General features: G+C 38.2%; 1 protein-coding gene across 1 annotated transcript in view; it reads left to right on the top strand.

Moving 5' to 3' along the window:
- ATP11C (ATPase phospholipid transporting 11C (ATP11C blood group)) overlaps positions 1-13,002 on the top strand; it is a gene marked incomplete at both ends in the record, with an annotated part of 161,827 nt that extends 148,825 nt beyond the window's left edge. Inside the window, 4 exons of the mRNA XM_079727592.1 lie at positions 238-303; positions 3,104-3,207; positions 6,567-6,720; positions 12,901-13,002. Coding sequence (XP_079583718.1) covers positions 238-303; positions 3,104-3,207; positions 6,567-6,720; positions 12,901-13,002 — 426 coding nt within the window. The remainder of the gene's footprint in view (positions 1-237; positions 304-3,103; positions 3,208-6,566; positions 6,721-12,900) is intronic.
- Positions 13,003-14,375: the final 1,373 nt, after the last annotated feature.

The following is a 14,375-nucleotide window of genomic DNA, read 5'->3' as shown; positions in this document are numbered from 1 at the left end:
TTTTATGCTTCATGGAATCACGAAATAAACGCTACCAACCACGCATGTGGTGTACCTCTCCAAGAAAATTTAGGCTCACAGTAAAAGCCAGCATTTTGGCCTGATCTTTTGAGCAGATAATTCCCTAAACAATTTATACAAAAATCTTTGGCATTTATACTCAAGATTAAACTTGGCTGTTTATTATTTTAAGCAATTGTGTATTCATGGTACATGTAATTGTTGAATGTTTTTCAGGTATATGGAAACTGGACTTTTGGAACCATTGTTTTTACAGTCTTAGTATTCACCGTAACTCTGAAGGTTAGATTTTTATTTATTCAAATATATTTAACACCATTTTTGTAAGACTTTCTGGTCTTATATCTTTTTTGTCTTCTAATCTTTATTTTTACTGTGAGTTGTTATTCAAGTCTGAATGCTTACTAAAGTTATGTGTGATATTAGAGATTTGGACATTTATATACTATTTGTGATCCATTTTTTCCAGTATATTGCCTATCCTCTTTTTTTTAATACACCATACTTATAGTGGAAATCTGTTCCTTCTTTCCTGCTATTTTTGAGATGTTAAGTGGTATATAAATGGGCTGTGTGTGTGTGTGTGTTTCCATGTTAAGTACTTGAATATTTTTTAAAGCTATATATCTGTTTAAGAATGCCAGTCCTTAAAGGAATTTGGGTACTTAAGACAGTTGAATATAGGTGTCCATGAGCAAGATATGTGTGCGAAAGAGCTTGGTAGTGATGACGTTTTTTATAATGTATTCATCATTGAAATTTACTCATATTTGTGATGAAATGCATAAGAATATACAGCAGGTAACATACAACAAAGGCAGTTTTGGCAAAATCATTGGCATTAACGTGCAGCCATGTAATAATGCTGTGTGCTGAATACTACCCTTGATGTTCATGAGTTGGGACTCCATTATAGTTGAAGGTATAATCAAAATTATTTTGATCATTCCAGTAATAAACACCTCACATGGGGTTCAAGAATGAGTACCTTTAAAAAAAAAAGAATGAGTACCTTTAAATGAATTCCAGTATGCCCAGTAGCCAGAATTAGAATTCAGAAGTATAATTGACAAAGGACCTCTAATCATTTCCCCTCTGAATTTTTTTTTTTTTTTTTGCGGTACTGGGGCCTCTCACTGTTGTGGCCTCTCCCGTTGCGGAGCACAGGCTCCGGATGCGCAGGCTCAGCAGCCATGGCTCACAGGCCTAGCCGCTCCACGGCATGTGGGATCTTCCCGGACCGGAGCACGAACCTGCGTCCCCTGCATCGGCAGGTGGACTCTCAACCACTGCGCCACCAGGGAAGCCCCCCTCTGAATTTTTATACCTGCTTCATTTCTTGTACCGAATACAACTAACATGTTTGCATTATTCATCTGCTATTTCAGTAATATTTTAGGACTGCAAAAGAAAATGTTACAATTCATCTCAGTTTAGCCACTTACTGTCTGGATGTCCTTGGGCAAGTGACCTCGTTTCTCAGTACTTACATTTCCTCTTCTATAAAATTGAGATAAAAGTACCACTCACATCCCTTAGGATTTTTTTTGTGAGAAGTCAATTAGTGAATACATATAAAGCAGTTAGAATGGGGTCTGGCACATAGAATGTGCTCAGTACAATAGATGCTAGTTGTTATTTACTGTTTTGTCTCATAGGATCATAATTTGAAAGGAATCCTCCCCCCCCTTTTTTACCCCTGGCCTTGCATATGGCCCCAGGGCTTCCAAGCACCCTTCATAGCTAAAGTTGGCCTTGCTGCAGCAACTTTCACCTGTCCCTCAAAAAAAAAAATGTCATGAAGAACCTAGGGGTAAAACAGGAATAAAGACACAGACCTACTTGAGAATGGACTTGAGGATATGGGGAGGGGGAAGGGTAAGCTGTGACAAAGCGAGAGAGAGGCATGGACATATATACACTACCAAACGTAAGGTAGATAGCTAGTGGGAAGCAGCCGCATAGCACAGGGAGATCAGCTTGGTGCTCTGTGACCATCTAGAGGGGTGGGCTAGGGAGGATGTGAGGGAGGGAGATGCAAGAGGGAAGAGATATGGGAACATATGTATATGTATAACTGATTCACTTTGTTATAAAGCAGAAACTAACACACCATTGTGAAACAATTATACTCCAATAAAAAAAAATCCATCCACTCCCTCTTCTTTGCATGGGTATTACTGTGGCATGTTCTCTAGCAGCCGGAGGATGGGAATTCAAGACAATGTTATCAATAACTTGTTTATAAGTGAGCAAATGTTAACAGATTGCTGAGGAGCAGGGTGTCACAGCAAGTAACAAAACAAACACCACCTCCTCTTCAAAAATTAAATGCCCTGGATATTAGGCCATGTGGCCCAGAAATTCTAAGCAAGCAGAGTGGACCATACTTTTTATTTTTAGATTGCATTTGAAAATCCCAGGTGCCACAATCTGAAGAAACAAGCAGCCCTGGAAGAAACATGAGAGGATTAAAATCTAAGGCAACTGAAAATGTTATTAATTTAATGGAGTAGATACGGATTTTGCAATTGAAAAATTGCACACTACATAGACCCACAATCCATGGCTCCATGATGCCTGATGTGTAGAGATAGTTGCCTTTGCATTTAGTAACCCTCATCTGTTGTGTTTGAGCTCTCACGACTCCTTTGTGTAGTTTGTCTTCTCTTCCTAGCTACTCTCTCCCTCACCTCCTGCTTTTCAGTATACCTGCCTCACCAGCCAGGCCTTCTCCTTTTGCCATCAGCTCCCTGACCGCCACCACTCAAGGACATGGGGCTCCAGTCTCTGGGATGTTACCATTACCTCATTCCTTGCCCTTCCTTCAGTAGTGAGGCATCTGCAGCTGTACTTGCTTGACCACACCTCCATGCCTGTTCTCCTAGAGTCTAAATGCCTGAGGGCAGAGCTCTTTGAAAAGTCTGGGTTCTGTTCTTCTAGTGCCATTCTCTTCTGGTTGCCTGGCCCAAGCTAGATCCTCCCACAGGTATCATATTGTGTATAAGTTGTCAAATACCATCAGATACGGCCTGGTACAGTTTGTACTCATCATGAAATCTCTTGTGTTGTATCCTTTCAGCTCGCCTTGGATACTCGTTTCTGGACATGGATAAACCATTTTGTGATTTGGGGTTCTTTAGCATTTTATGTATTTTTCTCATTCTTCTGGGGAGGAATTATATGGTAAGCTACTGTACGTGTTTAATATGTAAATAACAAAATACATATATAGGTACATTGTATATGCAAACATTAATTATACTTTTAAAGTTTTGATTATATAAGATGGCAAGTCTTCAATATTAATGGACTGGAAGTTACTTCTAGCCAGTAATGCTGCTATTTCAGGTAAGATTTCAAATGCAAGTATATAGACTGCATGAGTTACTCAAAAGACCTCCCTTCTAGTAGCCCCTGTCCAAACCTTCTGACCTGAAGGCGTGTAAACATCTCTCTGTGAAATGAAACTAATTTCTAGCATGACCTCCCATGTGATTTCCAGTAGAAATACTCATCCTGTGAAGTTTCTACACAATATAGTGGCCAGTAGATACAGTATTATCCATTTGGACCCTGTTCTCTCTTTATGGGATATTACTCTCCTTCTTGTCACTACAGATGTGCTCAAGAGATAGAATATATATCACTTAATACTCAGAGGGTTATATTTGAAATCACCATCCCATTGTTTTGGGGGAGGTAAAGGTAGACTTTACAGCTTGCATTTAAAGTTCATTCTGTTCATCTTGGTTCAGTAGATGTTTATTCAGAATCCGTTTTGTGTGAGGCACTCTATGGGATACAGAAATGAATAGACTGGACCCCTGCCTCAAGGAGACTAGAGTCCAGTGAGGGGCACATAAGCTGTGATTGGGAGAGTTATAAGGAATTAAAATAAGTTAGATTTTCATCTCCTTTCCTTACTCCCAGAGGCCTATATTTTGTTTTTTAATATCACAGTGGTTTTCATTAATTGGTGACTTCCCCTGACAAGGATGCCAGCAGCAGAGACCAGAACTAGAGTTAGCCATAGGGTAAGATTCTAGGAATACATATTTTCACTGGTTTGAGCAAAATCATACGTACAAAACAGTCCATATTATCACAGAGATGTGGGGACCATATTTATGTCCCTTGAGACTTAATTACAAGAAACTCTTACTGTTTTGGAAAGCTTTTTAAAATAAAAGCCTCAAGAAATAAAAATATGGACAACCTAATCACTTATGGAAGCAGCAGCTCCAGAAAGTATAATTACAGCATTTATTTGGCACCTATATAAGTAATTATTGAAGCAATGAAGCTGAAGGAAGTCTGTTTTCTTTAATAATATACAAATGAATCAAAGTTGATTAACCAAATGTAATACACAATTGTAAGGTCATAATTCTGTCTAGGAACCTATGTAATCAGTATCTGAACTAATTATGCAGAATTTCCACAAGAATGAAATGTTTCTAGGAAACTAAAATTTCTCATTCTTTCCAGACTATTCCTTATTGATTAAAATAAATCCTTTAAATGATTTAAGATATTGTCACACCTGTTTCTATTCATTAGAGATGGTTACTAAAAATGAAATGTTAATAAATCTGTTTTATTTTGTTGCCTATAGCGCAATCCTTAAGTAGACCTGTCTGAGTTGAGCTACTACAAGAATATAAAATTTATATTATAAAGCAACCAAGAAAATGTGACTAGAAACTGTAATACTTCAGCTGAATGCTGATTGCAGCTCATCTCCAGACATGCTCAACCCTGAGGCATTGTGACTCACCCCTCTTTGGGGATGGGCAGTGAGAATGATGATTTCTGATCCCCAAACCCCATCCAGGAATAATAATTTTTGTTTTTTACTGCTCCTCTGCAAAACTCCATAGATGCCATCAAAATCAAAAAGAAAAATGTGGAGCTTTTAATCACAGAGAGGGTACTGTGCAAAAGAATACCCTGTGACGACTAGCTGTCAGTTGTCTGCTGGACCCTTATTGTGCCTCAGTTAACGGCCTAGAAGATTAGTCAGGGTGCCCTTCTGAATTAGAGTGGGAATAGAGCTCTGTAGAAATCTTTTCTTTATGGTAGGAACCCTAGAAAACTTGTTCAGCCTGGACCTCATAAGTTTCTCCACCTCACTATTGTGTTCACAGTCTATTCCACATATATTCCACAGTCTAGTCCTCATCTGTGTAGAGCCACGAGCTTGATTTTATCATGTTACATGAGAGTGCACAAACATGAATGTTTAAATGAGAAACCAGTTTATCTTCAGTGAGCACTATTTGTGATCTACTAAATGGCACCAACCACTTATCTACCTAAGGCTCCTCATCCAAGGACAGTCTGATGTATACCCCAACCTTGAGCAGCTGCTTTGCACTTCCTCCCCCTCAGCTTCAGACAACGTTCATCCTAGCCTAGTGAGGCTCTCTGTGGTTCAGCCCCGGCAGGGAAGGGAAACTGGCTGGATTTCTCAGTGGTTGCCTAACAGTTCAGTGGATGACTGAACCCTGCAGAATGAGGCGTTCTCCTGGATTTCTGGACCCCGAGGCTTAATGTGTGATTAGCAATATTCTTCTGTCAACCTACTTGGCACACACTCGTACTCAATATATATTTGTGGATGAGAATGGTAGATTCCTCCCATTTGAGAGAGAAAATCTCTACAGTCCTTGTTATGTTTACATAGGGGTTTTGTGGGTGGGGGGTGGGGTGGGGAGTGGTAATAAAAATGTCTTTTAAATTTCCAAATGTAGACCAGAAATTCTTTCTTATATTAAAAAAACAGCCAAGGAAGTAAAATGTTTGTTAGCATAAAAATTAATCATCATTTCTCGTGAATATCTCTGAAGCTCCAGCATTTTCTTTTTTTAATTATTTTATTTTATTTTATTTATTTTAGGTTTCATTGGGTCTTTGTTGCTGCTGCGCGGGCTTTCTCTAGTTGTGGCGAGTGGGGGCTACTCTTCGTTGCGGCATGCGGACTTCCCATTGCAGTGGCTTCTCTTGTTACGGAGCATGGGCTCTAGGCGCGTGGGCTTCAGTAGTTGTGGCGCGTGGGTTTCAGTAGTTGTGGCGCGCGGGCTCAGTAGTTGTGGCTCACGGGCTCTATAGCACAGGCTCAGTAGTTGTGGCGCACAGGCTTAGTTGCTCTGCAGCATGTGGGATCTTCCTGGACCAGGGCTCAAACCCGTGTCCCGTGCATTGGCAGGCGGATTCTTAACCACTGCACCACCAGGGAAGCCCTCCAGCATTTTCTAATGCAAATAAGTATTCTCCAGTTGGCAGCTTTAAAATTGATCGCTTAGTTGTTTTCAAGTCAAATGCATTTTAGCATCTTTTTTCCCCTTTGATTATCATTCCTTTTCTTTCCAAACATTTAGTAAATGAAATCAGTTTGCTACTTCTGGGTCGTCCTAAAGAAAATTATTTTTATTAATGTACATAATGAAGATTCCTTTTATTACAAAAGTTTCAGTTACACTACTGTTTCATATAACAAGAACTGATTTGTTTTTCCATTATGTATTTTCTTTCCACTCTAGGCCTTTTCTCAAACAACAGAGAATGTATTTTGTATTTGCTCAAATGCTGTCTTCTGTATCCACATGGTTGGCCATAGTTCTTCTAATATTTATCAGCCTTTTCCCTGAGATTCTCCTGATAGTATTAAAGAATGTAAGAAGAAGAAGTGCCAGGGTAAGAACTAAGTTTATATTACCACCTGATTTTTGGAAGGGGCTTCAATATCTGCCGTGAACTAAAAACTTTATTTAGAGAATTGCATTAGTTACAGCATGTTAAACCCCTCCTTACAGGTTCATCACTTAATTTCATCTTCTGCATAAAAAGTATAGTAAAAAACTTCGTTATCCAATGCAGGTGGTAAGTAGATTCCTTAATAGTGTTCTATGTGACCTTTAGCAATCCATATGGAGTATCTCATATGCTCCATATGGAATTTTAAACAGAAAAAATGATTTTTTTAAATTTAACCTAGAATTTTCACACTGGGAATTTCCACACCAACATTCCAGCTTTAACCTTAGAAATTTCCCCATGGGTTGTTTGCAGATTTTTTTTTTCAGTTGATAATCCCAATTTGCCTCTTTCAAACCTTTCCCCTTCTTTAATTATAGTGCTGCTTAATCTCTGTGTTGCTTCTAGCCCTGTCTGTCCAGCAGTATATTTGAACCAAAAGAGAATTCCCTGGATGTGGTTTCTACATCCTTCCCCTCTTGAACACACTTGTAAAAATTCAAGATTGTTTTATGAGTGTGTTTTTATTTTTGCTGCTTATATGGTAAATTTTTTGCCGGAATGAGAAGTTATTACCCTCTGTCAGCCTAATCGCTTGGCCCTGCATTGTCTGATATCTTTTGAGCCTTTCTGAAAAAGCCTTTAAACTGAAAGGGATAGATTAGCCTTGAAAATAAATCTTCTGGCAAATTTTGACCAACAGGTTAATTAAATATGTCATATTCCTACCAACACTAGCTCATTTTGCCAAACAAAACCCTGTTTCGATCATATTGACACCAATTAGATCTTGTAGCCCCTCCAAGGCAATATTTTCAAGAAGTAGACTAAGCTATATCTACCTGATCTATTTCATTAAATTTGCCAACCATTTTAGCCACAAAACTGGTTTGACTTGATTTTTTTTTCCTATTGATTGATTCCAGTGGTTGGCATCATGCAGAATAGGGAACTAAAATGATTATAGTGGGAAAATCTTCAGTGATTAGATGTATAAGAGAGGAGCTTCATGATACAAGTCAGTATCAGCCCCACTCAAAAGCAGTAGATTATCAGTGGCATAAGCCACATTGATTCTTGGTATACACGGCCCAATCACTGTATAGTTAGGTGGTCAGAACTGGCCTTAACTCCCTGCTTCTGCATGCCTTATGGCTGGAACTGCACACAGTAACGTTAACCTAAGACCACCTTAATCTCTCTCTAATCCTTCCCGTAGACCCCCCACTAACTCCCTCCAGCCTGGTGTTTAGTCTTAGAATGGAAAAGTGGCATTTACTTGTCTGATTATACCTTTAATACCAGTTGAACAGGGATAAAATAGGTTCCTCCCAGAATGGCTCAAGTGGCAATTTGCATGAAGCCAAACAGAAAGTGTCACAGTAAGAAATCTTTTGGTGCCTTGTAATAGAGATTTGTCTAGTTAGGACTCCTTATTTGGGAGTACACTTTGAGGAGTTCCTCGATGTTTTCCTTATTTGGGGTAATGGAGCTCATGCTAAATAATGGCTCACACCCAGCTTCATGCTGTAAAGATGAGAAAAATCTCAGAAATCAAAACCTTCAAACATATCATCTTATCCTCTTCCTTAAGCCCTTTAAAAAAAATTAGACACTGGCTGGAGGTGACTTTTATATCAATTAAATGGCTACTAAATATTTTAAATGTTTTTATATAAGTTAAATGGCCATTAAATGAAGGGATGCTACAAGGTAGTCACAGATAAAAGACTTAGAACATTTTCTTTCCACGCAAACAACGGATTCCAAACTTCTGTTGAACGAAAGCATGGAGTTCTGGGACTGCAGCCCTTTTTACTTAGCAGTGTAGAATGTTTCCAGGGTTCAGCATGAGATTTGTTTTACCATGGATTATGTCCATGATAGGAGGAATTCCAGTGTCTGTACTGTAGCTTGGCATGCTGATATGCTAGAACAACCAGGAGAATTTCCATAATCACCTTCATTCGTTCACTCATTCATTCATTTATTCCTATCATCATTGAACCAGTGAACATGTGTTGAGCCACCTACTGATGAACATCTCTCTTTACATCCGGAGTCTGAAAGGCTAAATGGTTTTTCAGACTCTATGGGATTGTGAGACTTGCAGATGAGACAAAACATTATGGGCACTCAGCAGCACTGCCTTTTTTTTTTCTTTTTTCTTTTTTCTTTTTTTCCCCTTGTGAGAAAATGCAAGAGCAAAGTAGTGCATATTAATGCATAAAGGCCAACTGAAACATGGCAGCCATGACTACTCTGGTAAGTCACATCTATTTACACAAGGCTGTAGTTGGCCACATCAAAGAGGCAGAGGCCTCTTCTAAGATAAAGGAGAAAAGAGTATTTTAATGACCAACAGTCTGGCATCCTGGGTGACTTCCTACTTTGTTCAATATCCCTTGCTAAGACATTGGCCTCGTTGTAAAGAAACGCAAAGGACTCTTTTACACTGGGTCAGCCTCATACCTGACAGGATCCCTAATGGGACAAAATGTGTGTCCCGAGCTAGAGGTAGAAGATCACCCTGACTTCAGCCAGTAAGCTAGGGATCCTTTACATGTAGAGCCAGAAATGCCTGTGGTAAGTAGACTGCCAGTGCTATCCTCCTGTGAGTCTTGGCAGCTGCTTTAAGAAGGGAACTCAGCAGTGGATAGAGAAAATGTCTATGGCATTTGAGAAAGAAGCTAAACCATTTACATTTAACAATTATAGAAGCAGCCTTCTGTTGAATTCTATTCAATTCAGCACACATTGCCCGAGTGTCCACTGTAAGCTAGCTGCTGTGCTAGGTGTTGATCATTCAGAGAAGAATCAGATGTAGCTCCCTCTCACAAGGATCTCTCACTCTAGTTGAGTTATAAAGGGGACTTATTTGGAACACTTCTGTAAGCAGGTATAAACAGAACGGTAGATTCAATACTATGGCTTGTAACACAGCTGAGCTATTTCAAGGTCCAAGTCACTACCTCCAGAAGCCTCCACCACAGCTGAGTTCTGTCATGATATTAGCATTAGAAAGAATTCTTTCTTTGAAAATAGGTTCCCCCACTCATTTAACTCAGGGGTAAATATTTCCACACCCTTTTTTTCAGCAATGTAGTTAATTCTTGAGCTAAAGTCCCATCATTAAGGATCATAGGACTTTTCTTTAGCTTATAAACTGACAAAGCCTCATCGCCATGGTGCTGACAAGCGTATGATGAAACTGTCATGGAGCACTGAACAGTGGTACAGCAGATAACACTTTAAAGGAAATTTAAAGTGTAGGATTTTGGTATTTCAAAAAGCTGTGTCCCCTCTTAAGCACATTTCTTGGGCTGTCTATTAATCAATGAAATACACCTGGACCTTCTGGCCAACTGGTAAATACCAGTTCCCATTTCCAGCGGAGGAATTTTCCACATATCTTTATGTAAAGTTTTCCCGTGTAAACCACCATGATCTAAAGGAGGCTTGACTTTGCCTAGTAGACATGGAAACACTATAATCTAATGAGAATGGACCCAGCAACATGGCCATACCTTGCATGTGAGGTCTGCGCAAACAAGAGGAAACATTCCATTATGCAGGGAGCTCTTTCAGAGTGGAAAACAGGAAAAGGAAGAATGTCAGGTGTCTGAGCAAAATTCCCAGAGAAAGCACTTTGGAGAATACAATTTATCCTTATAATAACAACGGTGACAGTGATGATTACTATTGCAATCCTGACAGTGTCACATAGAACCAAGAGTTCTAAGGGTAACAGTCCTGTCATCTAAATTAGACAAATATAAAGTTGAATCCTAACATCGTGGCTGTTGAGGTGGACCTTTATGCATTGGCCTCTTTGACAAACTGCTAATTGAGCCAGAGTCAAAGCTCTCTAGATGACTGCAAAGGAATGTGGAAATTTCATACTGTTGTAGTTACCTTCCATCCTTCTCACCCTCCCCCAACCAATTGCTAGCTGTATCCATTTTTTTTATTGCTTTACTCTTTCCATGCTCTCTGCTGCCTTCTGTACTTTCATATTTCTTTTGTTTTCCTTTATAAAGTAACCTATTAACCCCTAAAATTTCTACTTCTTAGAAATACTTTTATCTCTGACCATTGGGAACAAGGTTTTGAGCACACCAAAATGTGTTTCAGTTACAGTCTTAAATAGATGGGCTTGTATTTTAAACACAGGGTGGGTGATTTGGTATCATGTTAATCTTGTTGCAAGGTTTTTGCCCACAAAATAGAAGACCGAGCAATTTAAAATTTTTTTCTCAAAAACGAAATATTTATTTCTCTAGCTTTATCAATTGGTAATTTGCATGTTACCAACATGTCACCAACTGTATTTAAGGTAAAATGTGAACAGGAAAAAATGTAGTTATGTTAAAATATATATGAATAAATAAAAATATTTGCCTTTAGAAGTATAAATGTTTATTAGACTCTGTTAGATATATGTGTTACTTTAGCTGGTTTCTTTTTGTAAGCGTATTTCCATTAACTGCTAAGGAGATAATATGGGTAATCTTGATTAGCAGAATCATTAAGCTCGTCCGCATAGTTGACCACTCATCTTCTGTTTTGCTTGAGCAATACCAAAACCAAGTCTATAAATTAGCCTATAGCTTCAGGCACAGAATAAGAGAAAACAAAACTAACCTCTTAGGTTTTCTGATTAAACTTGTAAGTTATCGATTTTTACTTTTTCTAAGTGTTTTAAAGGAAAAATTCATAGCTCTTCAGCCAACGCTTTTAAAGAGTCTCTATAGGAGAAAAGGAGGAAACTGATCAAATTATGTTAGAATAAAGGAAGTTAAAGATTGGTTCAAAGGTAAACGGCACTGAAGTGTGGTTTCACCAACAGTTTTTCCATTATGTTAGTTTTGATTAGGTTTTTAACCTGGAACTGCCCAAGGGCAGTCAGTCCCTTCATATTCCATCTATGCAATTGGATAGGGGAGACAGTTACTTCAGTATAGACTGGTGATGGACCCTCAGCCTAGCTCTCTGACCAGTGGATTTTGAACAGTGTAAACTACTAAGTTAATGATTAGAGATGAGCTTTATTTCAATGAGAAACATATTTTTAAATTACTTTATTCAAAATAGTCAATTTTCCATTAAGAAAAAAAAATTTTAATTGCTATACAGAGAAATAGTAGTTTGCTCATATAATAGACTATTCCTAACTCTAACTCTACTTTTACTTCAGAAAGTAACGTCTTCAAAACTAACGTCATTTCAACTTCGAATTCTCAACGTTTCTTTTTAAATGTCTTACATTTCAGAGAATATTTACTTTTTTTTTCTTTTTGGTTTCTGCATTTCTCTTTTTTCTACTGCAATTTTCCACCTTTTGTGCAATTGTGAACAAGGTAACGAAACGCCTCCCTTCCTCAGGAACATCTACTATCTTCATGCTTTCTCAAACTTCCAGCAATCACAGTTTCTCTTGGAGTGAATAAGGTGATTTCCTTTCTTAATGTACCAACTTGCTTGCATTCTCATTTGCTTGACATCATTTTCTGATTCTTTATGAAAAATTCTCATGACTCATCTTTACATCTTCTATTGATACCTAAGAATATTTTGTCATTTTCCTTTAATCATTTGTTCACCTCAAATTGTCACACTGGAGAGAAAGTGATTTTCAAAAACTTGGACTGTAGGTCTGTAGTCCCATTGGTTCCTGGTCGCAGTAGAAGCCACAGTGTGTTACAGCTAGTCTGTTCACTAAGACAGGAATGTTTTGCACAAATTTCTCTTTGTTCAGTACACTCACAGTACCGGCACAACTCTCAGAGGTGTTCACCAAAAGGATGGTAAGGTTTACTAATCGAACCATATTGCCTTCATCAACCGCATAACTTAACCAGTGTCATTTCAAAAACCCAAGTTTGCCACGTACTACTAATGTCTGTATTCTTCTACCATGAAAACAATTCAACTCGAGTTGGAGACTTAGGTCTTTAAATGTATTCATTTAAATGTTATGCATTTGCTGTAGTGTAATCATTTGTACTTTTGGCCAGAGGAGTAGTCTGTAGGAAATTATTTTTTTCTTCCTACATTTTTATCGCCAGGTGGGTTAACCAATCTTCAAATGCTTTAAGTATCTTTACCTCACTATTACAGAGAAATCTGAGCTGTAAAAAGGCATCTGACTCATTATCCACCAGACCTTCAGTCAGACCTCTTCTTTTACGAACATTCTCAGACGAATCTAATATATTGTAACAGGTACCTAGTGCTAAACAAGCAGGCTGGCTTTAAAGAAACAGATTAACAGCATTATAAAGAAAAAATGAAAATATCACTCTCTAAATTTTCTCTGCTGTTGGTGTGGTGAACTTTATACTATTCTTTGAAAAAATATAAAGATGCATTACTTGGAATATGGAGGAATACATATTTTAAATTTGCTAAGCCCCCAAATAAAAATGTAGGCATTTTCCAGAACTGAAGGGCAATAGAGTATATTTAATTTATAAGGGGCATGTTGTCATGGCATCACGTGAAAATGCTTGTTAATACTGATTAGGAAATATAATTTTGATTTTAAAAGATGATTTGGAAAAATTGAAAATAAATATTCCAAAATTGCATCTGTATAATATCAAGTCAGTTTCAGCACTGCATGTTCTTTTGGGAATTATGTGAAAATAATTCAATGTGTTTGTACTTCCATGTGCTGTGTCTGTGCTTCCAGGTATATATTTAATGTCCTTGTAAATGTCTGATCCCCAAGTATATGTTAATGAACCAATCTACTCTAATCACTTTTTGTAGTGTCAAGTTTTATTCAAGCTAAATGTTTCAACTTTCAGAGGTAAAACCTTTCCTAGCCATTCAGGGGGATGCTAGCCTAATCATATAGAATGCTTCATAATTAATTTTTCCAAAAGTGAGTACATTAATTTTATAACATTGTTTCATTTACCCCCAAAAAAAAAGATTTGGAAGGAATTGATATGCCATGGGAGGAATCCTTGAACTCAGAATGACTCCTCTGCATGTACTCTGTTTCCCACTGCAGGGGCCTCTGTCACCCTAGACCTTTAAAGGTCTTTTATCGATCCATGGGAATGTAGAATAATTCATGAATGAGGTTTACAAGCTTGTCAGCTTGGAAACAACTCTATATGGCTTAGGGCAAGGCTGTCTTTCATGCCCACATAAAAATTAATGATCATCATGAATGACAATTGCAGGTCAGTTCACTGTGATGCTAACAATTGTGAGTCCACCTCATAGGCCCATTTTTTCATCATCTATCAACTTCCCTACCCTCCAGCAAAGAATAAAAATTGAGCTAATGGATTGAATCCATTGGTTCTTCTATCTCCTACTGTTCATCACAGTCTGCATCTGCAGTGTTATTTTGGAAGCCAATTCATTTTGTCTCGGTCTACATACATCCTTTTACGCATTTGGAGTGACTCACCTGCTTTTGTTGTCCCTCAGTAATGAATCTGCTTCCCAGTGGCCTTCAAAGTCTTTGACTGTTTTGTTCCAGATAGCCTTGTCCTAAGCTGTGTGATACATTTTAGCTATACTGTTTCCAGTGAATTTTATATCCCCCAGGATTGCTTGCCTTAGCTTGGTCTGCG

Source organism: Hyperoodon ampullatus, assembly GCF_949752795.1.
Source record: "Hyperoodon ampullatus genome assembly, chromosome: X".
In the NCBI taxonomy this organism is placed as follows: Eukaryota; Metazoa; Chordata; class Mammalia; order Artiodactyla; family Ziphiidae; genus Hyperoodon; species Hyperoodon ampullatus.
The sequence above is the reverse complement of the archived record's forward strand: the minus strand, read 5'-3'. Positions and strand labels throughout refer to the sequence as shown.